The sequence below is a fragment of the Lissotriton helveticus genome, chromosome 2_1 (assembly GCF_964261635.1).
Source record: "Lissotriton helveticus chromosome 2_1, aLisHel1.1, whole genome shotgun sequence".
Lineage (NCBI taxonomy): Eukaryota > Metazoa > Chordata > Amphibia > Caudata > Salamandridae > Lissotriton > Lissotriton helveticus.
Window position 1 is genome coordinate 1,657,074,460 of NC_136059.1, and position 26,574 is coordinate 1,657,101,033.

The 26,574-nt window shown below is 51.5% G+C and overlaps 1 protein-coding gene across 1 annotated transcript in view; it reads left to right on the forward strand.

Moving 5' to 3' along the window:
- Nucleotides 1-26,574, forward strand: part of PPA2 (inorganic pyrophosphatase 2) — a 460,434-nt gene that overhangs the window by 365,795 nt on the left and 68,065 nt on the right. The window contains exon 9 of the mRNA XM_078676619.1: nt 8,385-8,470. Within this exon, the coding sequence (XP_078532745.1) occupies nt 8,385-8,470 (86 nt within the window). The remainder of the gene's footprint in view (nt 1-8,384; nt 8,471-26,574) is intronic.

Consider the following 26,574-nt stretch of genomic DNA (forward strand, 5'->3'; position numbering starts at 1 on the left):
GGTGGTCGGCCGTCGGTCGGTGTACGGCATGTCATGACCTTGGCTAGTGTGTGTGAGGTTTTAGTGCGAGCCCGCACCTTCCTGTGGTCCGCAAGCGCTGTCGCGTCTCAGCAGTCGGTGGGTAACGTGTGTTCAGTAAGGCAACGCTTCGCGCTAGCGGTTTAATGCTTCAGTTGTCTTCGTCTGCAATAAAAAAAAAAGGGGGGGCCTGGTCGGGAAACATGACCAGTGAACTATCTGTTCCCTATGCCTATGCAATGGTGGGAAAAACCTGTGGATGGGAAGGCAAGTGAGGACAGGGGGGTGGAGATCAGCGTGGGTTCTTGTGGAGGGTCAGCTGGTGCGAGGCGAGGTACGGCGGGGTATTTTGCAGTGTAGAGGGGGGAAGTGGGGGGGGGAAGTGGTCAGCGGGAGCGTAGGCAGGGCGAGGGTAGTGGTAGGCGCGCATTGCGGAATGAGTGTCAGGTGTATGGCGGAGAGGTGTCATTGTCAGTGTCTGCTAGGGTAGGGCTTAAGGCCATTGGGAGGCGAGGGGGGATGGGGGAAAAGGGATACAGAGCAGTGGTCTTTGTGAACGTTGGTTGACGTCGTTCTGGCGACGGGGCCTGGTATCTCAAGTTATCCCCTGCTCCTGGCAGGTGCGCTGGGACGTTTTAAGGAGGTCATCCCATAGCTGAGCAATGGGGAATTTTCGGAGTCTCGTGGTTTCCTCCCGGAGGAGCACCGTGCTTTCCGCCCGTGCCCAGTTGGTAAAGGAGGCGTACCAGTGTCGAATGTGTGGGGGGGTCGTGGCCTTCCAGTGTTTGGTAAGCAGGCGCTTGGCCGTTATGAGTCCCATGTCCCAGAAGCGTGCCTGTACTTTATTGAGTTTTGTGCGCTTGTACAGTCCCAGGATGCACGCCTCCCACGTGTGAGGCAGCTGTTCGTCTGTGTTGCGTGTGAGTAGCACTGTGACGTCGTCCCAGTATGTTTGTATGTCAGGGCAGTGCCACAGCATGTGTAAGAGGTCTGCCCCAGTCAGGGAGCAGCGTTGACAGGCGGCATTTGTGGTTGCAAAATATATATTAATTTTGTCGGGGGTGAGATAAGCACGGTGTAAAATGTGGAATTGAATAATTTTAAAGCGGGGGTTGCGCGGGATGTTCATTGGTCCGGCTAAGATCATCTCCCATTCCTTCTCAGTCCAGTCCCTTCCCCTGTCTGCTGCCCACTTTTCCCGTAGCGGCATCGTGGACGGTTGCGAGTGTGTCTGTAGGGCTTGCGCCAACCAGTGTATGATGTGTGAGCCGTTACCCATAACGGGCAGATATTGCATGAAGGTGTGCATCGGCTGTTCCTCCGTCATGTCGCCCCAGGAGGCAGTAAGCGTGCGCAAGAGGGACGCATGCAACAGGAACTTACGAGCTGGAAGGTCCGTGCCAGCCGCTAGGTCCGCGAAAGCGAGTAGTTCCCCATCTGCATACAGGTCACTCAGCGTGTCTACCCCTGCTTGCGTCCAGCTGGACAAGCGATGCTCAGTAAGTGCGCCCGTTGGTCCGGGAGTGCCCAGGAGGGGTAATATCGGGGCATATGGTGTCGTTGCCCGGGTGAGTCGTAGACATCGCAGAAAGCACTTGCGCGCCACTGCGAGGTGCAATTGGGAGGGGCAGGGGGTCCGGGTTAGCGGATGGAACAGTGTGCAAATCTGCGTTTGCGTCCAGGCAGCAGTGTCCGAGGTAGTGTCTTCTAGATGATTGCCGCTCAGCCACCCCGTCACCCATTGCATCTGCGCCGAGAGGTATTACAGCTCCATGTTGGGAACCGCTAGGCCTCCCGATTCAGTGGGCATGTACAGCTTGGCCAGCGCCACGCGGGGGCGGCCCGCATTCCAGATGAGGCTACGCAGCAGGATCTCTAGGTCGCGAAATATCTTATTGGGCACATATGTGGGAATGTTGGCGAAATAGTACAGCAGTCTGGGCAGTACAATCATTTTGGTCAGTGCTATACGGCTAGGCACGTTGAGGGGTAGGGTGTTCCAGAAGCCGATTTGCGCTCAAATTGAGGCGATTGTCCGCAGGAGGTTCCCCTCCTGGACGTCTATCGGATCCCGATATATTCGTATCCCCAGTTATCGGAATGTGGTGGGGTACCATTGTAATCTCCCTCCGCCTAGTTGAAAGGCCCCCGATTTGGACCAGTTAACTCTTAGTCCCGACATCTCCTCGAATTTCCGGAAGACGTCAGTTAGGGAGGCAGGGATGTCAGTTATGTCTCTAACGTACAACAATAAATCATCAGCATATAGTGACACTGCGTGCAGGCCATCCGCCAGTGGTATCACCCATTCAGGTCCCTGGGTCCTGAGGATTGTGGCCAGGGGCTCCATGGCCAATGAAAACAGTATAGGTGATAAGGGGCAGCCTTGCCTAGTGCCCCGTCGCACCCGGATGTCGTCCGAGAGTAGTGAGCCTGTGCGGACCCGGACTGTTGGTTTGTCATATAGTAGGCCCACCATAGTTTCATAGCCTCCCCCTAGCTGGTACTTCTCAGTAATTGCTCTCAGGTACGGCCACTCGACCGAGTCAAAGGCCTTTTCCAGATCTAATATCAGGCATCCTGCCCTAGGCCACTGCTGGACAGCATACTTCTGTATCCGGAAGAGGCGGCGGATATTGTGAGAGGTGTGTCGCGTCGGGACAAAGCCGTTCTGGTCCTGGTGTACCAGTCGGGGCACATAGGGGGCCAGTCTCCGGGCCAACGTGGAGGCCAGTATTTTGTAGTCCGTGTTCAGCAGCGCCAGGGGGCGGTAAGAGCCCATTCGGGTGCTGTCTTTGTCAGGTTTGAGGATAGAGATCAGAGTGGCCTCATTTAACATTGGGGGTAAGGCTGCATCTTCCGTAGCTGCGGCGTACATTTTCAGAAGTTCCGGGACGAGGATGTCAGAGCTAGCCTTGTAAAATTCGGCTGGGAGCCCGTCTGGGCCCGGGGATTTGCCGTTAGACAAGTTAAATATAGCTTCGCGGACCTCATCAGGTTCGAGTGTGGCTCCCAGCTCATCCTGCTGCGCAGTGGTTAGCTGCGGCAGCTGCAGAGGGGAGAGGTATTCAGCAATGTCCGGGTGGGGGTTTGGTAATCGGGAGCGATATAGTGGGCGGTGAAATCATCGTGTATATAGCGCTGTGTGTATAGCAAGCCCCTCTCTTCCACATGTATTGCTGTCACTGGGGTCGAGCCATTCTCTTGTGATATCAGCCAGGCCAGGAGCTTGCCAGGTCTGTCACGCAGGTGGTGCGTCCTCGCCGAGTGCGCAGCGTAGTTGATGTTGCGTAGTCGTTCCAGTAGGCACGCATGTTCCGCTTGCGCCCCCTGTAACGAGTCAGCATCGCCCTCAATAGCCTCCTCCTCGCTGTCGAGCAAGTCAGATTCCAGCCTAGTCAGGTCGCCCTCCAGTTGGTGCCTCATGTGTCCCTGCGTCCTCAAACAGTGGCCTCGGATCACTTCCTTGAAAGCGTCCCATTCTACCTGGGGGGAGGACGCTGTGTCTGTATTGTCCTCAAAGTATTGTGCAGTGCGTGTGAGGAGGGAGTCTCGGAAAGCCGCGTCAAGTAGCAGTGCAGGCTGTAGTCGCCAGGTAGGTATGGGGGTGGGGGGGGCGCGGGCGTTTCCAAGCTATGGATAGAAAGTGCGGTTATGGTATGAGTGCGTGCGGCCCATGTATCCGCGTATCTGTTACTAGGGGTAGGAGTTCAGTGGATTCCATGAATCTGTCCAGGCGGACATGTAAGTCGTGAGCGCCTGAATAATAGGAGTAAACCCGTGTCCCAGGGTTGCGTGATCTCCAAACATCATGGAGGTCCCATTGCGTAGCTCACTCAAGTAATGCCTTTGTGGCACCCCGCGTAGGTGCATTAATCGTGGGTGGGGAGGAGCGGTCTAGTGTTGTATCAAGTGTGCAGTTGTAGTCCCCGCCCAGTATCCATAGAGCCGCATGCCAGGTCGCCATCATTGTGGAGAGGCGTGTCAGGAAGCCTCCCTGATCCGTGTTTGGGGAATATAGGGACACTAGTACTACCTGTTGCCCGTCTAGTCTGCCTTGTACGACAACAAACCTGTCTTCCCGGTCTATGGTGGTATCAGTGACTGTCCAAGGGGTTCCAGGACGAACCTATATCAGTGCGCCGCGAGCATATGAGGAGTAGTCCGTGGCATAGAGTTGGCCGCGCCATCTGCGGTGTAGTGCTTGTACCTCCTGCCTTGTTCAGGTGTGATTCCTGGAGCAGTGCTATGCTTATCTTGTGCCGCTTTAGGTATGAATAGATCTGGTAGCGCCTAGCTGGTGTGTGCATCCACCTGACGTTCCAAGTGCATATTCGTATTTCAGCCATAGTTACCATTCATGCAATTCCCTCCAGTCCCCTCGCATGTCAAAACCCCACGTGCGGCTCCCCACCAAGCCCAGTGTCCCATCCACATCGCAAAACAGCTGCTGTTTTTCAGCACAAAGCGGAGTGATCTCCGGTGGTGTAGAGGGGTAGGGGAGAAAGGGATAACATATAGCCTCAACATGGCAACACAATCGAAAATACCAAAAGGTCGGCTGCACAACATGTCGCCGTCCAAACACTCGAATGAGCTTGTAAACTATACAGTTCTAGGGGGTATCGTGTGACTTATTTGTGTAATAATAGGAATCACCGTGTAGTCCGTGGGGAGTGCGGCATCCCTCCCGGGTGTGCAGAGAGGCCGTTGCTGTCTGGTGGACGCCCAGTTTTTGCCGCCCAGTACGGCGCCAATGGCGCTCCCAAGTATCGAGGGTGGGGGCAGGGCCTCCAGGGGAGATCCCCCTCTTCGAGCGGGCAATTTAGTGGCGGTAGGTATGTATACCGCTACAGTCTATACGTTTATTCCGTGTCAGTGGGTGGTTGGGCCGTGTATATAAAGCAAAAAGCTACTCAGTGTCTGGCCCGCTCTTGAACCCTCGAGCTGAGGGGTCTACTTCTATAGATAGGTGCACAGTTTACCCATTAGGAGGTGAGTCAGTTAGGCAGCAGCCTAGTTGAGGCTGCGCTGTGTTCCGGAGGTGAGGGGTATCCTGGTCCCGGTCAGCCAAAAAGTTCTGCTGTCTGCGGTGTGACCTCCGGGAGTTCCTCAGAGCGTTGGGTGTCTGGTAAGCCGTAGATCGCTTCATCATCTGTTAGGGATGCGGCTGGGCTGGCGTTCGGGTGTGGCGATTGGGCCGGGGAGCTGCTGATTTCCGCCACTCTGCGTAGGGCATCCCTTTGTTCCTGCAGGATCTGATCCATGGGCGGGGAGTGCGTTGCTGTTTCTCGAGTCTGTGGGGATGAGGGCGTCCTGCGGCGGCGCCGTCGTCTCGGTCCTCGGGTCCGCTCTGTGGTGGTGGTTCCCTGTGTTTTCCTAGGCGCGTCTGGCGTCCCTTCATCTAGCCAGGCCTCCGCCTCCTCAGGGCTTGTGAAGAAATGCGTCTTGTCTCGTGCTACCACTCTTAGTTTGGCAGGGAAGAGTAGTGAGTACTTTAGAACCGCTTGGCGCAGTCGTCTCTTCACTGCCAGGAAGGAGTGTCTCTGTCTTTGTACTTGCATGGTGTAGTCAGGGAAGAACATCACTTTAGCATTGTCTATATTGACTTCCCCTAGCTTCCTAGACTCGCGTAGTATCGCGTCACGGTCCCTGTAATTCAGGACGCGGAGGAGAAATGGCCTGGGGTTTGAGCCAGGGGAAAGGGGTCTTGTGGGCACTCGGTGGGCCCGCTCCACCACGAAGTGGGGTGAGAGCGCGTCTTCTGGCAGCAGGTCTCGTAGCCAGTCCTCTACGCGGCGGGCAGGGTCCGGCCCCTTCCATTTCTCCGGAATGCCCACTAAGCGGATGTTATTTCGTCGCGCCCGTCCTTCCGCATCCTCAGCGTGGTCTTCTAGAAACTCCACTCTGTTTAGGAGGTCCGGTATGTGCTTGTCTGCCTGGGTCACCTTCGGTTCAATAGCTGCCACCGTGCCCTCCAGCGTCGTGGTGCGATCTTGAAGTTTCTTGTGGTCGGCTCTGAGGTGGGGCAGGTCTATTGCCACGCCGTCTATCCTGGTCTCCAGGGAGGTGCGCGTCTGCTGAAGGGATTCTTCCATCCTCTCCATGGCCGCCAGCACACTGTCCAGTTTCGATGCCACGTGTTCCGCATCCATCTTGGGCGCCACTTTTGTTTGTTTTCCTTTCGCCGACGCGGTTCCAGACCCAGTGCGTGTCATCACCCCTCCAGACATGGGCCAGGCAGAGCGTGCGAGTGGCTCCTGCTAGCAGGAGGGGGAGAGGCTGCAGTGTGCAGTACGCAGTCGCTGAGGCGGGATCGTCTCTGCAAGCCTCAGGCCTCCTCCGTGGTGAGGGGTGCTCACTTTGTAAGTGTCTGAAAATCGTGGTTGTGGGCTTCTGGGCGGTGTGTGATGAGCGTCGCCCGTCGCGGCGTCAGTGATGCCAGGCCGTGGGAGGCGAGTGCCGTTCAAGTGGAATGCGGGCGCCCTCCGGCCGCTCTCGCAGCTCCGCTAGAGTCTCTGGTCCGAACGGGGCAGTCTTGTAGTGTCCGTGGCGTCCAGGCGCGCAGGCCCGACTTGGTGGCGGACAGCAGGGTTTGACCGGCGGTAGCGCTGGTTCGCCTCGGGAGGACGAGGGGGGGACTTTCCAATCTGACCCCAGCAGCTTCTCAGGGTGTGCGATGCTGGCACCGGCGCTGGGCGGTGCGGGCGTCCACAGCAGCTGCCGCGCCTCACCAGTGTCCCCTCCCGCGCCCGGGCTGCGCCCGCTGCAGTCCGCGGCCCCCAGCAAGTAGTGCTATTCAGGAGGGGGGGGAGGGGGGCTCCCAAACCCAGCAGTCCACCAGGTCCGGGGGGGGTGGGGAGGGGGGGGGCACGCGGTCGTCCCCAGGTGTCCCCCGGCCCCAGCGTCCCCAAGAGCAGGCCCCTCCTCCCGGCCGTGTTCAGTGGGTACAACGTGCAGCAGGGGAGGGGGAAGGCACCGTTCTCACCCAGGCGCCGCTTCGTCGGTCTCGGGCCCCAGCTCGCCTTCGAAGCTCCCCAGGCTGTTGCCGGCACAGAGTCGCAGCCGTCCTCGGCTCTTCGTTGCTCCCGTCGGTACCTCCGGTGGCTGCAGGCACCGCTGCTTCAGGTCGGGTGGGTTGCAGGGTTGAATCCGGCTCTGCTAGGGGCCGCCCGGTTATCGTCGCGGGTCTACGCCAGCTCCAGCGGCGCCCGCTGCGTCCCGGAACTCAGCAGCCCGCCAAAAGCCTCGGTCTCGCGTAGTTAGGCACCCCAGCTGTGTCGCGGTCAGGCTGGCTGCAGTGTTGCGGTCGTCACCGGAGCGGGGTCCCGCAGCCAATTCTCACCGGAGTCGGCCAGCAGTTTCAGGCCAGTAAGGATATATTTCGCCGGAGAAATGACCCGGGGTAGGGGAGCTTAGGCAGGAGCTCTACCCGGGTGCGTCCGTCTCCATTGCGTGCTAAGCCACGCCCCGAAAACAATTGCAATTCATGACACATGATAAAACAATGATACCTTAAGTGACCTACGGGAGCTTTATACATACAAAAATATTCTGTTCCTTAATGCGGTATGCATTAAATAGGTAACCAGCTTCATTTTCTAGTTCATTAACACAGGCACAGATAAAACATTAGATATTCTTCAGTTTCCGGGAAGTTCCTTTAGCAAACCATTTTTTTACATTCCTGGTGAGAATCGTGCCTGATGCACTGCTGGTAATCATGCACATGGTGGCCACTAATGTAATCTTGTCTGATTTGGTTAGTATTAAAACTCTAATAATAATAGATACTCAAGAGGGTTTTCATTGAACATAAGTAGCTTTTACTACAGAAAAGCTTGGAAACCATGCTCTAGTCTACTTGGGAAAACTTATCATTAAACACAATTTTCTCGGGGACCTCAGTGAGGTTGGGGGGGGGGGGGGTTAACAAGCAACAGAAGTGTTCATTCTTACTCCATAGAGGCAGCAAAAATCTTGTCCAGATCTGAGCTCTAAGACCCTTCAGTGGTTGGTTAAGACTGCTCAAACACACATTTTGAATTTGTAATGATTGTATTCTTTTAATGTTGTACAACTTTTTGGGCGTGCCTAGATACTGTCTGAAATAGAGCCGGTCTTGCCTGATACTTGCATTTTTTATGGCTTACCTGTACAGCGCAGGCAACATCCATTTTATTGAAGTACTAAAATGCGCCAAAAACGAACACATCTTTTACTATTCTATACTTTAAAATTCTTTGACTAAAGAAGAAAAACCTGTAACATAATCTATCAAACGTGTGGAATCAGAATGTTCAGAGCATTATCAAAACGCATACATTACTTGTTTATTCTGCACTTAAGATTTGTTTCTGCCGTAGATGTTTGCCCACAACATTATCAGCGCTACGCACGAATACTGGAAAAAGCTGATCCTGAAACAAGTTGATGGTGGTTCAATTAATTGGTGAGTCATTTTGGAAGAATTTTGGAACCCTGAAAGAATTCTTATTTTTATTATTTATTTATATATTTGTTTATGTTTTCTGTGGAGTAATGCTGGTCTGGTCCTATAGTGACATAACCGAATTATGGCTGGACAGTGAGTACCCTATTTCCACAGAGAAGGCTGCTTTCGCAATTTTTTCTCTCTTAACGAATTTGTAACAATTCTAAGAGGATTATTGTTCATAATTAAAGCCAGGAGCATGCCAAATTTGATGCCGATTGGTGGAACGTTCCAAAGCTCACAAAAATTGGGCCCCAAAACCAGCGGCGGTTCCTCCGCTAAGGCGGAGGAGTTTCATCCCACAGGAAAAATAAAATGATAATAACACAATGTTATTATCATTTAATGTTTCCAACCTGGCTTTAGGTGTGGGTGAGGCTGGGCTGCCTACAGCAGGGGGAGGAGTGGTGAGCACTTTCAAAGTGTGCATGCCAGCCATCTTGGGCTGGTCAAACAGTCATTTGCACTTTGCATTTTCTCCACTGTCTGTATTGCACAGCCTGTGTGGAGAACATGGAGAAGGCTCCCAGTCCCTCTCAGAGCGCCGACCCAAGGTGCTCAGACCAATCACAAAGCTATTGACATGCTGGTGACTACAGTTAGGGGAGTCTGGAAGCCTCTGAGCTTCCTGTTTCCTGGTTTCCTGCATCGGACAGAGGAGAGGAGGCGGCTTCCAGATAAGTGGATTTTACCTTTTTTTTTTTACCCCTGCCTCACCACTTCTGCCCTATAACAGCTGCTGCTGCCCAAAACTTTTCACTTCTGAATTTAACATAGGCTTTTCCCCTAGCAAACCTTTATCGTGTTTCTGTCCAAAAGTCTACCGTCACTAAGCTGCTTTAAATGGTACAGCCACTCCACATTCTTGGTTGGAATCCCATACCGAAATCGTTGTTACCAGACGGACGTCAAATCCCAAACAGCAGTCAAAAGCGTACATAAAGAAGTTAATTACAAAGTTATTACTATTAGGGGGAGTGCTGCAGGAGTGTCACCAACCACGCTGTGCATTACTGACAATGCGATTTCATTATAAATAAAGTCTGTAAGTATTGTGGCGGCTACTCTACTAAGGCAGGGGAGCATCGCCCAACTGCTTTTCAGCATTGTATGGGGAACAAATGATAGTTAAAGAAAGTTATTATCATTTTATGTTTTCCTGTTGCGGGCGTGGCAGTTTTGCGGGGCTGCTCTGCTGACAGAGCAGGGGAGGGGAGGAGGGGATTTCACTCCCTTAGCATGTTCTCCAGCCAGGCTGAATTACAGCCTGGGTGGAGAACAAGCTCAGGCTCCCTGTCCTCATCTTAGTACCGAACCACGGCGCTCAGACAAATCACAACGCTGCATTGGAGTGTTGTGATTGGCTCAGCCTGGGTGCTTCGTGTTCCGGCCGGAGGAGCGACTCATAGAGGAGGACAGGGCGAGGAGGTAAGTTTAATTTTATTTTTAATTTATCCTTCTCACATTTACATGAATAAAAGGGCATGTCACATGTGAACTTTGTCAAGCCAGAGGAACTTGCTAAGCGCACATATCACCATGGGGTCTCATGGCGCTAGCGAGGACACCGTAGAGACTGATAGTGGGGTATAGAGGGTTATGTATGGTCAAATAGCCAGGTTATTATTTCCTTGCGAAAGGACTTATGGTCCGTAGTGGAAAGGAGATGAGACGGCAGTTTGTTCCAGAAAGCGGGAGCAAGAAAGGAGAAGGATCGACCACCGTTTCTAGCAGTGCGGGACTCTGCGAGGAGTGGGAAGACATTTAGAATTGGATCCGAGCGTCCTACTTGGTTGATACCAGACACGTTTTTTTGCCAGATAACGTGGCCTGTTCCATACATACTCTTATGCACAAAACAGAGAATTTAAAAATGGCACCGCTTCTTAATGGGGAGCCGGTGAAGGGACTTCAGACTAGGCACAGATGGAGATCTGGCTGGGAGGTTTAATCAGTCTGGCCGCTGTGTTTTGCAGGACTCGAAGCTTGAAGTAGAGCTCCTCGTTTATAGAGGCCAACAGGGCATTGCCATTGTCAATACGACTCATGATAAGTCCCTGGACCAGAGGTTTCCTGGACTCAATAGGAATCCATTGAAAGATTTTGTGTAGTTTACGCAATATGCCATAACAAGTGCCGATTACATGTCTGATATGGCTTTTCATCGACAACTGATTGTCAATGATCACTCCAAGATTCTGCACCACAGATTTGGGGGATGGACATGGGCCTAGCTTCAGTGGCCACCAGTCACTGGACCAGTGTTCATCCGCCTTGCCAAAGAGAATGACCTCTGTCTTACTTCCATGTAGTTGTAACTAATTGGTACACATCCAATTGTCAACATGGGTCATACCGTTTATAAAACGGGCCTTTGTGTCAAGGGGGTCAGGGCCCAAGATGATGAAAAGCTATGTTTCGTCAGCGTAAGATACCACATTAAAGCCGTAGGATCTGATTAACCTGGCCAAAGGTGTCACATACAGGTTGAAAAGCATGGGACTCAGGATATAACCTTGAGGACCCACCATGCTTACAGACTGACTACAGGGGTCAAGGTGCCTATTTGTACTTTAGTTGTTCAGTTTGTTAGATAATTCTCGATCCAGTCCAATGCCTTGCCTCTGACACCCACCTCCCAGAGCCGCTGTTCCAGAATGCTGTGGGAGATGGTGTCAAAGGCGGCCGACAAATCCAACAGAATGAGCATGGCTGACTGTCCGCTGTCCAAGGCCAGTCTGATGTTGTCCACAACCTCCACCAATGAGGTTTCTGTGCTGTGTGCTGCCCTGAACCCCGACTGTGATGGACCAAGGAGTCCATGGCTCTCCAGATGGGTGATAAGCTGTTTATTGACCAGGCATTCAAGTACCTTCCCAAAATAAGGCAGCAGTTAGATTGTGCGATAGTTGCTGGGTATTTTAAAATCGGCACAAGTTTTTTTTTTGATGGGCTTAACTTGAGCTGCCTTCCATCTAACTGGAATTTTTCCTTGTGCTGCTGACAAGTTTAATAGATCTGTAAGCAAAGGAGCAAAGGTTGGAAAGAAGCAAGGTGGAAGAGGGACAGCTGGGGAACCCGATTTAATCCTGGGCAGGGCGGTTGAAACTTCCTCTGAAGTGAACATAGTAAATTCCAGTAAGAGAGGGATGGTAAAATCCAGGTTGCTGACTGGGTTATTGTCGGGAATTTTAGTGTCGGTGACTGGAAAGGAACTATGAATAGATTTAATCTTTTCATCAAAGAAAGTATACAGTGTATCAACCCATTCTTGCGATGGTATATTACCGTACTGGTCAGACGAGGGTGAAGTGAACTGCTTTAATATTTTATAAAGCTCCTTGTTGGAATTGGCCGCTCTATTGATCCGGTCAGTAAAATACAGTTTTTTGGCTAGTCAAATGTTATCTAGATAGCTTTGATGGATCTGCTTGTATTTTTGCTGATCTTTGTTGGTCTTAGTTTTTCTCCCTATGCGCCTGGTATGCCTGCTAGCCATTTTTTTACTTTCAGATCTTCTGTAAAGTCTGCTCTTGGCCCTTGACAAAGGTGCAGCGGTGTTCAAGGCCAAGGAGATTGCATCCACAAAAGCTGTTGCTGCAAGGTTAATGTTTTTGGTATGGGCTAGAGGCTGGGGGTTTAAATGCGCTGCAAAGGTTGCTAGAGTGATTTTACGCAATGGTCTTCTCTATGTAGGTTCACTACTGGGGAAAACATTTTTGGTGTCTGTAGGTCAAATACATTTTAGCAAGTTATGATCCGACCAGAGCAGCGGGAAGGGGGATTTGACTCTTGCATTGATTGAGTTTGTAAACAGGAGATCGAGAGTATGGCCAGCCAGGTGAGTGGGGCCCACCACCATCTGGGCTAGTCCCAGCGTGTTCAGATTCGTCAACAGTTGACTTGTGTCTGGATCAGGTACCAGCTCAGCATGGTAATTAAAATCTCCAATTAGGAGAAAGTTGTATGAGGCTAGAACATGCGGGGCAATTGTCTCCAGTAGATGGTTTATGAAGTTAGTTTTCTGGCATGTGGGGCATATACACTAGGGCTCCTCTCCAGGTTCCCTTTGATTCCGTTTCGATTTTAAAAATAAGGATTTCGGACATTTCTGTAATAGAGGTATATAGTGTAGTTATTCCTAGTCCAGCCCTTGTGTCTATCGCAATCCCTCCTCCTTTTTTTCAATGGTATTCTGTGAGAAATGTGATTGCCACATTAGGGGAAGCATGTTCATGAAGCCAAGTTTCTGTAATGTAGCGGATATCTGTTTTTTCTAAGTCTAGAAGGCTCCATATTTCCAATGCGTGCTTAGGGATCTAGTAATCAGCAGTGGCCATTAAAAGAAAAGCTCAATTGGTACATCCAGCAATGGAAACCAACTGAAAGTCACACTGAATGAATGCCCCTGAGAAGTCCTCAGACACCAAAAGGAAGAGCACCTAACCATTCAGCAAGTTGAATCGCAAGCACCTAACCATTCAGCAAGTTGAATCGCAACAAACTCTTTCTGCTAGGATACTTTCGGAGAAAAAAAATCCATTATTTAGAGTTGTCGTGATGAACTACTGCAAATGCTCTTTTCGGAATAGCTTAAACTGGAAAAAAATTGAGCTAGTTCTTTCATTAATCCTCTTCTCTGCTCTATAAATATAGTATCCATCATTCAAGAATTCAGAATTATTGAAAGGTGGCCTAATAATGATCCTGGTGTCTAATAGGTGAATGATCAGGGTTATCTTTTGGCTAAAACTGCTGTGGTTGAGTAAAGCCTCAAATTCAAAGAAGTTCTGCCCTTACAATATAAATAACTCAAACGTTTCTGAAGTTGAATGGGTAATTTTCTTTAAAGAAAAACATCTGAACGTTCAGGAGAACACACCAATTAAAGGAAATAAAAAGCATGATGAGAAATGAATACATGTAGAAACAAGCATTTACAATGCAATGGTCTCGGCATTATTAAAGTTTGAGCTATTGGCATTGCTCATGACATTTTATTTTATTTTAAATAAATGGCATTGTAATTTACATTGCCAATAGCTTAATCGTTAAATAAATGGCATTGTCATTTACAATGCCAATAGCTTAATCGCTCGCAAATGCATGATCTATTGCATTTACACCCACACAAAGCAACCCACACGCACATACAGAGCCACCCACACAGAGCCACAGACACACACACAGAGCCACACACAAACACACACACAGAGCCACACACTTACGCAGAGTCCTACACACAGAGCCCCCCCACACACAGAGCCCCCCACACACACAGAGCCCCCCCCACACACAGAGCCCCCCACACACACAGAGCCCCCCACACACACAGAGCCCCCCCCACACACACAGAGCCCTCCACACACAGAGCCCCCCCCACACACACAGAGCCCCCCACACACACACAGAGCCCCCCCCACACACACACAGAGCCCCACACACACACACAGAGCCCCCCCACACACACACACAGAGCCCCCCACACACACACAGAGCCCCACACACACACACACACAGAGCCACACACACACAGAGCCCCCCCACACACACACAGAGCCCCCCACACACCCCCCCCCCCACACACACAGCCCCGCACACAGAGCCACACACACGCACACACACGCCACGCGGCTTCAGGATCACCAGGATGGATCGACCAACGGGTAGGGGTGGCGGTTTGGCAGTAATTTACCGAGACCACTGGACAATGGTGAGCGAACCGCCCGATCTTCTTGGCGAGACTGAACTGCTACACTTCGCTGTGGTCCTCTCCCCTCATTTCACCCTGGGAGGTACTCTACTTTACCGCCCCCCTAGCTATGCGGGCTGCTTTGCTGGTAACATTGAGGAGGTCATAGTTCCCCGTGCCCTTAAATTCTCTCGATATCTTCTTTTGGGGGATTTTAATATCCATATGGACACGGTGGATTTACCGGAATCGATCGGCTTGGCTGAAGTCTTCTCGTTGGCGCATCTTACACAATGGGTGAACTTTCCCACCCACGCAGCTGGCCACTGGCTAGACCTGGTCTGCTCCAACTTTGAGATTACTATGTTACCCCCTAGGCGGGTCATTTGGTCGGACCATGCCTTAATTTTGTTCACCTGGCCCATTAATTTAAAAGGGCCGAAGGAATTTTCTGCCTCTCAAGCTCATGCCCAGCGAATAAATCTGTCTACTTTTTCGGACTCTCTTATGTCTAACCGGCCGACCCTGCCACTAAATCTTGATTCTGCGGTGGAATCTTTCAACGCCTGGGTTGAACACAGTGCCGTGCTACATACTAATAAGAGTGGTAGCAGGCGGACGAGGTCGTCTCCCTCCAAACCCTGGTTCACACATGCTCTTAGAGAACTTAAATTAGGGTGCAAAAAGCTAGAGCGAGCCTGGCGCCTTGATTTCTGCCCGGAACTAAAGAGCAAGCTGCGGAGGGCGCAGAAGGCATACTATGCTGAAATTAAGGCTGCTAAAAGTAGCTACTTCTCAGGAAGGATTGAGAAGGCAGATAACAATGGCAGAGAAGTCTTTGCCATCGTTCAGAGCTTTCTTTCTCCATGTGCTGCCTCTCCAGCTCTCCCGGCGTCCGATCAGTGGTGTGAGGAACTGTCATGTTTCTTTGGTAACAAGATCAAAAAAATTCAAGAGGAGCTCGTAAACTCCGGCGGTCCCCCTCTGCTTTCATCACCCAGTACTGATGTGGGTGTGAAGCAACATGTTAGCCAATTTTCCACCTTTGAGCCAGCTCAGCAAGCTGATGTGCTGGCCATTTTGGAATCGCTAAAGTCCGGTTCACCCTCTGACCCGTGCCCTGCTAGGGTTTTGGGGGGAGTGGCTAGCCTGGTGTATCAGGAGGTTACCCAGGTTGTTAATATGTCTCTGGCTTCTGCCTCAATCCCTCCCTGCTGGAAACAGGCGAAGCTTCTTCCTTTGTTGAAGAAGCCCGGCCTGGACCCCCGGGCTACTTCCAGCTATCGCCCGATATCACTGCTCCCGGCACTAGCGAAAGTGACTGAAAAAGTCGTTTTTAGGCAGCTGAACAGTTTCATTGAGTCGTCTCAGGCCCTGCACCCGGCTCAATCGGGGTTCAGGGCGGCGTTTAGCACTGAAACGGCTTTGGTGGAAGTCTCAGAGGCCATTAGGGAGTGTCTTGACGGAGGCGGCAGAGCGGTCCTGGTTTTGCTGGACTTATCTGCCGCCTTTGAAACGGTACCCCATGCCCAGTTGCTGTCTAGGCTGGCAGAGGTGGGGTTGTCGGGTGCGGCTCTGGCCTGGCTGTCTTCGTTTCTGTCTGAGCGGTCGCAGCAAGTTTGGCTGCCCCCATTTGCCTCATCACCTAAGAAGCTCACCACCGGGGTACCACAGGGCTCGACGTTGAGCCCACTGTTGTTCAACGTCTATATGACCCCGTTGATCTATCTGGCTGAGCAGTGGGGAGCCAAAATAATGTCATACGCTGATGATACGCAGCTGCTGTTCACTTGGCCTAAGGACTGCTTAGACGCCCAGGCTGTCTGTTCCTGTTTGACCCATGTTTTCCGATGGCTTGTCTCAGCCCAGCTAAAATGCAACGAGGACAAGTCAGAGCTACTATTTTATGGCAATTTTCCGGCCAATTTTAGGGAGCTTATTTGGCCAACTGATTTGGCATGTCCTAGCTATCACGGAGGCCCGGCCAAAAACCTGGGGGTCTGGTTTGGACAGGATCTTAAGTTTGAAGCACATCTAAAAAAACTTACTGCGACCTGTTTTGCGACCCTCAAGTCTCTCAAGAGATTCCTTCCACTTCTCCATAGAGAGGCGAAGGAGACTGTTTTGCGTGCTTTGATCTTGTCAAGGCTCGATTATGCCAATGCCCTCTATAGTGGTCTCCCTAGATACCTTATAAAGCGATTGCAGACCATTCAGAACGCGGCCGTGCGACTTTTGTTCCATCTTCCACGAAGAACTAGTGCACGTGCCCATCTTCGAGAGCTCCACTGGCTCCCAGTGGCACATCGTATTATGTTCAAATCATTGGTTTTGGCCTTTCGGGCCCTGCATCAGCAAGGCCCACAATATTTGCACAAGAGGTTTACCTTTTATACTTCTCATCGTGCTCTTCGATCGGCCAATCTCCGTCTGATGACTATGCCTAAAGTCAGATATGCGAGACTGGGTGGTCAGTCAATTTCTGTCCAAACAGCACGGGCCTGGAATGCCTTACCGCTTTTTCTGAGATCATCTACTACACTAGCAGGATTTAAGAAAGGGCTAAAAACCCATATTTTTAATCTCAGTATTTAGCTCTCTGTTTCTTTCTTTTTGGATTGGGTCAGTTTTGTGCTCACATATCGCGCCAGGATACTTAGTAGTAGCAGAGCGCGCAATAAAATGTTTTATAACATAACATAACATAACACACACACCAAGCCTCCCCCCACACACACACCCAGAGCCCCACACACACAGAGCCCCCACACACAAAGAGCCCCCACACACACAGAGCCTTACACACACCCAGAGCCACACACACACCCAGAGACACACATACACCCAGAAAAACACACACACATACCCAGAGACACACACACACACCCCACCCAGAGACACACACACACACCCAGAGCCACACACACACACACCCAGAGCCACACACACACACACCCAGAGCCACACACACACACACCCAGAGCCACACACACACACACCCAGAGCTACACACACACACCCACAGCCACCCACACACACCCAGAGCCACACACACACCAAGAGCCACACACACACCCAGAGCCACACACACACCCAGTGCCAAATACACACACTGGAGAGCAAGCACAGCGAGTGGGCAGGGAAGCAAGCACAGCCAGGGGGCAGGGGAGCAAGCACAGCCAGGGGGCAGGGGAGCAAGCACAGCCAGGGGGCGGGGGAGCAAGCACAGCCAGGGGGCAGGCGAGCAAGCACAGCCAGGAGATTTTGTTTTTTTAAAAATCATAAATAAATGGCATTGTAATTTACATTGCCAATAGTTTAATCGTTAAATAAATGGCATTGTCATTTACAATGCCAATAGCTTAATCGCTCGCAAATGCATGACCTATTAGATTTACACCCACACAGAGCCACACACACACATACAGAGCCACCCACACAGAGCCACAGACAAACACACACAGCCACACACACACAGAGCCACACACACACAGAGCCACACACACACAGAGCCCTACACACAGAGCCCCCCACACACACAGAGCCCCCCACACACACACAGCCCCACACATACAGCCCCACACACACAGCCCCACACACACAGCCCCACACACACACAGAGCCCCACACATACACACACCCCCAGAGCCCCACACACACACACACAGAGCCCCCCACACACAGAGCCCCACACACACACACAGAGCCCCCCACACACACACACAGCCCCACACACACACAGCCCCACACCCACACAGCCAACACACACAGAGCCCCCCCACACACAGAGCCTCCCACACACAGAGCCTCCCACATACAGAGCCCCCCACACACACACAGCCCTACACACACACAGCCCCACACACAGAGCCCCCCCACACACACACACACACACCGAGCCTCCCCCCCACACACAGAGCCCCCCACACACACACAGAGGCCCCCACACACACACAAAGGCCCCCACACACAGAGGCCCCCCCACACACAGCCTCCACACACACAGAGCCCCCACACACACCCAGAGACACACACACCCAGAGACACACACAAACCCAGAGCCACACACACCCAGAGCCACACACACACCCAGAGCCACACACACACCCAGAGCCACACACACACCCAGAGCCACATACACACACTGGAGAGCAAGCACAGCGAGGGGGCAGGGAAGCAAGCACAGCCAGGGGGCAGGGGAGCAAGCACAGCCAGGGGGCAGGGGAGCAAGCACAGCCAGGGGGCAGGGGAGCAAGCACAGCCAGGAGATTTTTTTTTTAATAATAAATAAATGGCATTGTAATTTACATTGCCAATAGCTTAATCGTTAAATAAATGGCATTGTCATTTACAATGCCAATAGCTTAATTGCTCGCAAATGCATGACCTATTGCATTTACACCCACACAGAACCACACACACAAAACCACCCACACACACATACAGAGCCACCCACACAGAGCCACAGACACACACACAGAGCCACACACACACAGAGCCACACACAGAGCCACACACACACACAGAGCCAACAGCACGGCAACATCCCACTATGGCAGTGTCCACCTCATGAAATCCCCAGAAGCCAGCGTCTCTTTCCTTCCTCGTGGTCGCTGCCCTCCCGCTGCCTCCTTATTGCCGGTTCCATAGCTATCCTCATAGTCCCAGTACTCCCCAGGATCAGTCAGCAGTCTTCTCGGCGGCGGCGGGCAGCTCCAGGGCTCCAAATCTCGCCCAACGCTACTGCCACTCCACCGCCCACTCCAGCGCTCGCAGTCAGACTCCGGACTCCCCCTCACCTCTGCCTGGCGATTGCCAAGCCATCCCGCTGGCCAGATGCACCCGCTCCTCCTGTGGCCGGCGCGGTCCGCCTGTGCTGCAGCGTGCCCACCGGGAGTCGATATCTGCCGTCAGACCCCCGGTGTCTGATCTCTAATCCTATGTGCCAGCGATTGCTCCCTCGCCCTCCTCAGGCTTTTTGGCAGTGCTTGCCGGTTTCCTGCCATAGCTGTCCTCATAGTCCCAGTACTCCCCAGGATCAGTCAGCTGTCTTCTCGGCGGTGGCGGGCAGTTCCAGGGCTCCAAATCTCGCCCAACGCTACTGCCGCGCCACCGCCCACTCCAGCGCTCGCAGTCAGTCTCCGGACTCCCCCTCACCTCTGCCTGGCGATTGCCAAGCCATCCCGCTGCGCAGATGCACCCGCTCCTCCTGTGGCCGTCGCGGTCCGCCTGTGCTGCAGCGTGCCCCCTGGTAGTCGATATCTGCCGTCAGACCCCCGGTGTCTGATCTCTAATCCTATGTGCCAGCGATTGCTCCCTCGCCCTCCTCGGGCTTTTTGGCAGTGCGACCGAGCGGCCGGGGCAGTTTCAGCAACTCCAGCGCACCAGCCCCAGATGCAGACGGCCGCGGTCCACTCTATTTATTTCCGCTGCACTGAATCGGGTCTCGTGACGCCACCCGATCCTGTGCAAAGCGGGGGCTGTCTGCGGCGGCCCGATCTCTGCGCCGCACCGCACCACAGCCTGTCCCTCTTCCTTCGACACAGTCCGGGGATCCAGACCACTCGCCGGTACCTCAAAGCCCAGAGCTGGACCACGGCGTCAACACCCCTTAGCTGCGGTACTATGTCCGACCGCCCTCTCCGCCAGCTCAGGTCTCCACGGCTGCCGGACCCTCAGCCAGGCCCACAGTGTAACACGGTCCCAGGACCTCAGGTCCCCACAGTGGCGCCGGATTTGGACTTCAGCGGGTGGCGTCCTCACCCTCAGGCATTCCTTGCTAACCACTCCAGGGTATGTCAGCGCCCCAGGCAAAGTCGCGCGCTTTGCTTATACTGCAAGGGCCATGTGGAGAGGTGGGCTGGAGACCGGGTCAGCTCCTCCCTTGCCGCAGGGAGAGGGCTCTGCCACTGCGTTGCCATTAAAAACAAGAAAAACGACAAACGGCACGAAAAAAAACGGCGGCCGCAAACATCCGAACAATTTCGGATTCGGGGGCTTGTTTTGGCATTCTGAGTGACAGATGACGTCACAGGTGGAAAGAACGCCAAAAAAACGCCCCCGAATACGAAAGAGACGGGGCTTGATTGGAGTGATGCCCCTCTCCTCCAATGGCTGGCCTCCGTTTAGGAAGCCAGCCAATGGAGGAGAGATGGAGGAGAGAGGCGGGTTCAAGCCCGTACTCAAAAACATTAAATCTCCGACCGGGGACTGGGCAAGCGCAGCCTTTAGGTCCTCGACCTAAAAACTGGACATTGAACAGCTAACAATGTGATCAAGGGAAGCTGCATCACAAAGACTGTAAAGCCCACTTTTGTATGGAAAATAAGGTAACGAAAATGATCCAGGGGAAGGGCTGTGATGGAGCACCAGGACCTAATTTGGTACCATAAGCAAGGTATAAGACCAACCCAGAGTTCTGGGTGGCACAAACTGACTGGTGTTTATAATTCTGTCCCCCAGAACAAATTAATCAATCATAACATTTGTAGAGTGCACTACTGACCCGTGAGGGTCTCAAGGAGCTGGGGAGGGGTGCTGCTACTGCTCGAATAGCCAGGTCTTGTGTAACCTCCTGAAGGTAAGTAGGTCCTGGGTCTGCCGTAGGAGGATGGGGAGGGTGTTCCAGGTTTTGGCGGCGAGGTGGGAGAACAATCTGCCGCCGGTGGTCGCTCTTCGGATGCGGGGGGGCGAGGGCGAGGCCGGCGGAGCTGTCGGTTCGGGGTGTAGAAGGTGAGACGTCTGTTGAGGTATGCTGGTCCCGTGTTGTGGAGTGCTTTGTGAGCGTGGGTGAGGAGCTTGAAGGTGATCCTCTTGTTGACAGGTAGCCAGTGCAGGTCTTTCAGGTGGGGTGTGATGTGGCTGTGGCAAGGGACTTCGAGGATCAAGCGTGCGGAGGCGTTCTATGTGCGTTGGAATCGTTTCGGGAGTTTGGCCAGGGCTCCTGCGTAGAGGGTGTTACCATAGTCCAGCCTGCTGCTGACGAGGGCCTGGGTGACCATTCTTCTTGTTTCTGGGGGGATCCACCTGTAGATCTTGCGGAGCATGCGGAGGGTGTTGAAGCAGGAGGACGAGACGGTGTTGACTTGCTGGGTCATGGAGAGTGTTAAGTCGAGGATAAACCCTAGGTTGCGTGCGTGGTCGGTGCATGTTGGTGCTGCTCCCAGGGCGGATGGCCACCAGGAGTCGTCCCAGGCAGAGGGGGTGGAGCCGAGGATGAGGACTTCTGTCTTGTCTGAGTTTAGCTTCAGGCGGTTGTTCTTCATCCACTCGGCGACGGCTTTAATTCCTTCCTGGAGGTTGGTTTTGGCGGTGAGGGGTCCTTCGTGAGGGAGAGGATCAACTGGGTGTCGTCGGCGTAGGAGATTATGTTGAGGTTGTGCAATCGGGCGACGTGGCCGAACGGAGCCATGTAGACGTTGAAAAGTGTCGGGCTGATCCTTGGGGTATGCCGCGGATGATCTTGGAGGCTTCGGAATGGCAAGGGGGGAGGCGGACTCTCTGGGTTCTGCCGGAGAGGAAGGAGATGGTCCATTACAGAGCCTTGTCTGGGATCCCTGCGTTGTGGAGACGTGTGCGTAGGGTGTGGTGGCAGACAGTGTCGAAGGCAGCTGATAGGTCCAGGAGGATGAGGGCCGCGGTTTCGCCGTTGTCCAGAAGGCCCCTTATGTCATCGGTGGCGGCGATGAGGGCAGTCTCTGTGCTGTGGTTGCTTCGGAACCCAGACTGGGACGGGTCCAGGATGTTGTTCTCCTCGAGGTATCGGGTCAGCTGTCTGTTGACGTCTTCTCGATGACCTGCGCCGGGAAGGGAAGCAGGGAGATGGGCCAGAACTTCTTGAGGTCCCTTGGATCCGCCTTGGTTTTCTTCAATAAGGCATTGATCTTGGCGTGTTTCCAGCTCTCCGGGAAGTTCGCAGTCTCGAAGGAGATGTTGATGGCCTTGCGGAGATGGGGTGTAATTGTGGCGCTAGCCTTGTTGAAGATGTGTTGTGGGCATGGGTCTGACGGAGAGCAGGAGTGGATGGTGTTCATGATTTTGATGGTCTCGTCGTCGTCTATGTTGGTCCATGTGAGCAGGGGATCGATGTGGGAGGTGTTGACTGCGGGGTCTGAGGTGTCGGTGGTTGTTGGGGTGGTCGGGTTGTTGAGGCTGTCGTGGATGTCTGAGATTTTGCGGTGGAAGAAAGTGTCGAGGGAGTCGCACAGGTCTTGTGATGGTGAGATGTCGTTGGTGTTGGATCTGGGGTTGGAGAGTTCTTTCACGATGTTGAAGATCTCTTTGCTATTGTGCGTTGTTGTCGAGTCGGTCCCTGAAGGAGGCCCTTTTGGCTAATCTGATGAGGTGGTGGTGTCTGCGGATGGCGTTCTTGTGGGCAGCATAGCTGTCTGATGTCAGTTCGCAGTGCCATTTCTTCTCTAGTGTGCGGCAGGTTTGCTTGGAGGCCTGGAAGTCTGCTTTGTACCAGCTGGCTTTCTTGTTAGTGTGTCTGTTGGAGGGTTTCTTGATCGGGGCGAGAGTGTTGGCGTAGTTATCAATCCAACTTCTGAGGTTGCGGGCGGCGGTGTCGGGGTCGGTGGGTGGGCTTCGGGCGAGGGTAGTGTTTAGCTGGTCATCAGTGATTTTGCTCCAGCTGCGGCGGGGGATCTGTTGAGTGCGGCAGTGCGTGGTGGGTTTCCGGAAGGTGAAGTGGATGCATTGATTGTCGGTCCAGTGGAGTTCTGTTGTGTGGCTGAAGGTGACGTGGGGGTATGCGAAGAAGATGGGGTCAAGCGTGTGGCCAGCAGCGTGGGTGGGCATAGTGATGAGCTGTCTGAGTCCAAGGTTGGCGAGGTTGTCAATCAGGGTGGTGGAGTTGGTGTCGTTGTCATTCTCAAGGTGGAAGTTCAGGTCTCTGAGGAGGATGTAGTCTGTGGAGGCGAGGGTGTACGTGCTGATGAAGTCAGTGATGGAGTCGCTGAACTGAGGCCGGGGCCCGGGGAGTCTGTAGACGAGAGTTCCTCTGAGGGTGGTGTTGGGATCGGTGTGGATCTGGAAATTGATACTAAACTCTTGGAGGGGCTCAATCCTAAATCCAATATATAAAGATGGAGACAAGTCAGCACTGGAGAATTTCAGGTTAATTTAGATAACAAAGCTAACCACTTTGCTCCCTTACTGCTACAAGATTTGACAACCTGGGCCAAGGAGATAATATCGTTAAATCAAACACGCTTTTCACAAGTTGTAGGTACAGCCACAAACATGTTAGCGCTTTCACTTGCCATTGATCAGCAATTTAAGAAACAAACTGCTGTACTATGCTTTGTAGATTTCAAAGCTGCATTCGACAGTGTGCAGTGCAAGAAACTGTAGGGGAAAAGAATCAACCAGAAAATACCACTGTAGTTATTAAGGCAGATCCAAATGTTGTATACCAACGCCCGGGTATGGATTCGAATAGGGGCTGGCACACGAATATCAAGCAAAATCAACGCATATGCTGGTGTGAAGCAGGGTTGCATGTTGACCACCAAATTATTTAACATTTTTTTTAACAGATCGGAGACTGCAGCTGAACAGCGTCAACTCTCACTCTCCAAATCTAGGTTCTTATAAGCTATTGCACCTTTTCTGCACCGTTGATCTGGTATTAATCAGCTAAACAAAGGTGGCTCTGTAGAGACTGATCGCTTCCTTAAGAAATCGTATGTAAAAAATATATAAAAGCATGGAAATAATACTTGCAAAGACCATGGTGATAGAAGTTGGTAAGAAACGGAAAAAACCCAAACAGGGATGTGGAATTCCTATAGCCCGATGCCCAGGCCATATTGTTTGGGGTCAAAGGCAACATGTTTTCATGTGTAGTTTGTCCTTGGTACAAGTAGGCCCAACCCCCTGCAGCACAAACCCTTTGGCTGCCAGTTTGCAGTATCAAATTATAGATCAGGGAAGGGCATTGTCTGCAGTTAAGGTAATATTTTTGTGCATATGTTAGTGCTGTTCAAACTTGTATTCATAGTTCATTAATTGAAAGCCTTTATTATTAGGATGAGCGCTCTAAGTACATTTTGTAAGCTCTGACTGCATTACTTACAGTGGTTCCAGTATGAAAATGTGTACAAACGTTTTCAAAGTTTAGCAATATGAGGCTATGTATAATGCTCCCAGAATGCTCTCTGATTTGATGCAAATATTCGCAGAAGCTTGAAAGCAAGCTTGATGATTCTTTGCTTTCAAAATAAAATGTTAATGAAAAAATAGAAAGCCTGGAATTATTTTTTACTAAACTACTATAAAATGCCAGGTAACATTTCTTTGTAGCATCACTTAGTAACATGTGTTGATGCATGCTGGTATTTCCCAAAAATATTCATAATGGAAAATCAGTTTCAATAAGATTATGGGAAACAAAAATAAACAATTACTGGCAAAGCCAGTAGGTCTGAAATTGGTGGTCAGCTTTTTAGTTTTGTCATTGTGTGAATTGTTTTGGCATGGTTTTTGTAAACACAAGGAGATGATGTCCGGAGCACTGAAACTTTTCAGACACTCACCCCCAGTAACAGATTTGGGTTGAATCCATCATCATTCTTTAGCTCACTTCGCCACCTCAGTTCAGACCCAGCTGTATACAAATCATTCTTGACCCTGTGCCTCATAGGAACAGTCCAGCCCGAACTGCCAAGCCAGGTCTTCCCTGAACCGGAAACAAGCATCCTGGGACCAATTTCTGGGTAACACCCTTCATCAGTCAGGCTAGCTTGAATCCAGTGGCAAAGTGAGCAAGGGACCCACCCTAAAACCTAATAGGTGTTGGAGCCGCCGGGCCCTCACCATTATAGAAAACATTGGCAAAAGCACAAATTGTTTTTTGGTTTCAAAAAGCACATACTATCACAGTACTTACTGGCACTGAACAAAACTGTTTGTGTGCCCATATCCTCCTTGTGAAGGAGCAGAACGCTGTCATGGTCAACGACAGACCAAATTAGGGACCCAATTATTAAAGAAAGTCTGAAAGGTGCACCCATGGTATATGCCCTTGTATTAAGTGCAGCTGTACAGCTTTCATGAATTCCCAAGAATTTAGAGAAGTAGAACAAAAAATTTTACTCCTAGAAAATATTTGTGAACTGCATTTTAGCATGAGCAAATGAGCTCATGCAAAAATCTGAGTGCAAAAATCTGAGTGTTTGTAAGTTCACTTTCCCTCCACCCACTTTTTTCTCAACTCCGGAAGAAGGTTTACGTCTGCCATTGTCAGTAGTAAATTTCCAACATTTCTCAGTATGGGAAAAGATTAGAGAAGAGTTGTTGAAAACCCTTAAAACATGCAAATTAGTAGGTTTGCACAGACTCAAAAGGGCATTCTAATCCTGGAACTATTGCTTACCACTACCTTCTGCGCCAGTATATAGATCAGCGGAAACATGGCAACGGAAGGGGATTGCAAGTATTCATACACTACTATGGTATGAGCCCTGGCATATTCAGAGAGGCTATATCAGAGCTCTTATATAATGAGATTGCTGCCATAATTGGTCGCCGCACTACATGGCAACAAAGGGACAAGTGGATTTGGTTAGAGGACAAGTAGATTTATGAAGCAACCTGCCCCATGGACAAGTAGATATATTAATAATTTCACACACCTGCCCAAAGTTATTTCTGGCACCAAATTTGATACAGTGATTGAGTATAAGTACATGGAGGTACTGATTGACTCCAGAGGTTCATACATTCCGCAACTGTGTCAACAAAGAATAAATGGCACACGCTAATGAAAGCCTTCCAAACATTGTGTAAGAGACTAAAGCCACATCCCTACTTCCCATCTTGAAAGTAATGGCTGCTAAACTGCTCTGCATTCTGACCTAAGGCAGTGAAGACTTATATGGGAGCAACACAAAGTCCTTGGACTCAGGAGTAGCTAAAATCTACAGATATATCTTTTCACTTCCAAAAAAAGTGTCTCCAGGGCAGAGGGATCAGTGCAGCAGGTACAGTGACACCTGGCCAGTGTTATGAGTCGCTCATGTGTACCCCAGTGACCTCCAGCAGTGCTGCTGGACGTCGCTGTAACCAGGTCTCCATGGCTGCACTCAGTGTCATGCCAGCTAGTGCCGTAGCACACTTTCTCGATGCCAGGGACGATAGCAGCAGGATGAATGACATTGGCACAGATGGAAAATCTGCAAATCATGTTCAGATTGTACTGCTAATTTTCAAATTGTGTGAGTTCAATTTCCAGAATCTGCAGTATTTAATAAATGTGAGTTTCCTGTAGTTTTGGATTTTGCCTGACCACTAGATTTTTATACCAGATGCGTGTGTAGTGAGGTCTTATAATTTTTGTGCTGTTTCAGATGTATTTTCTCCATAATTT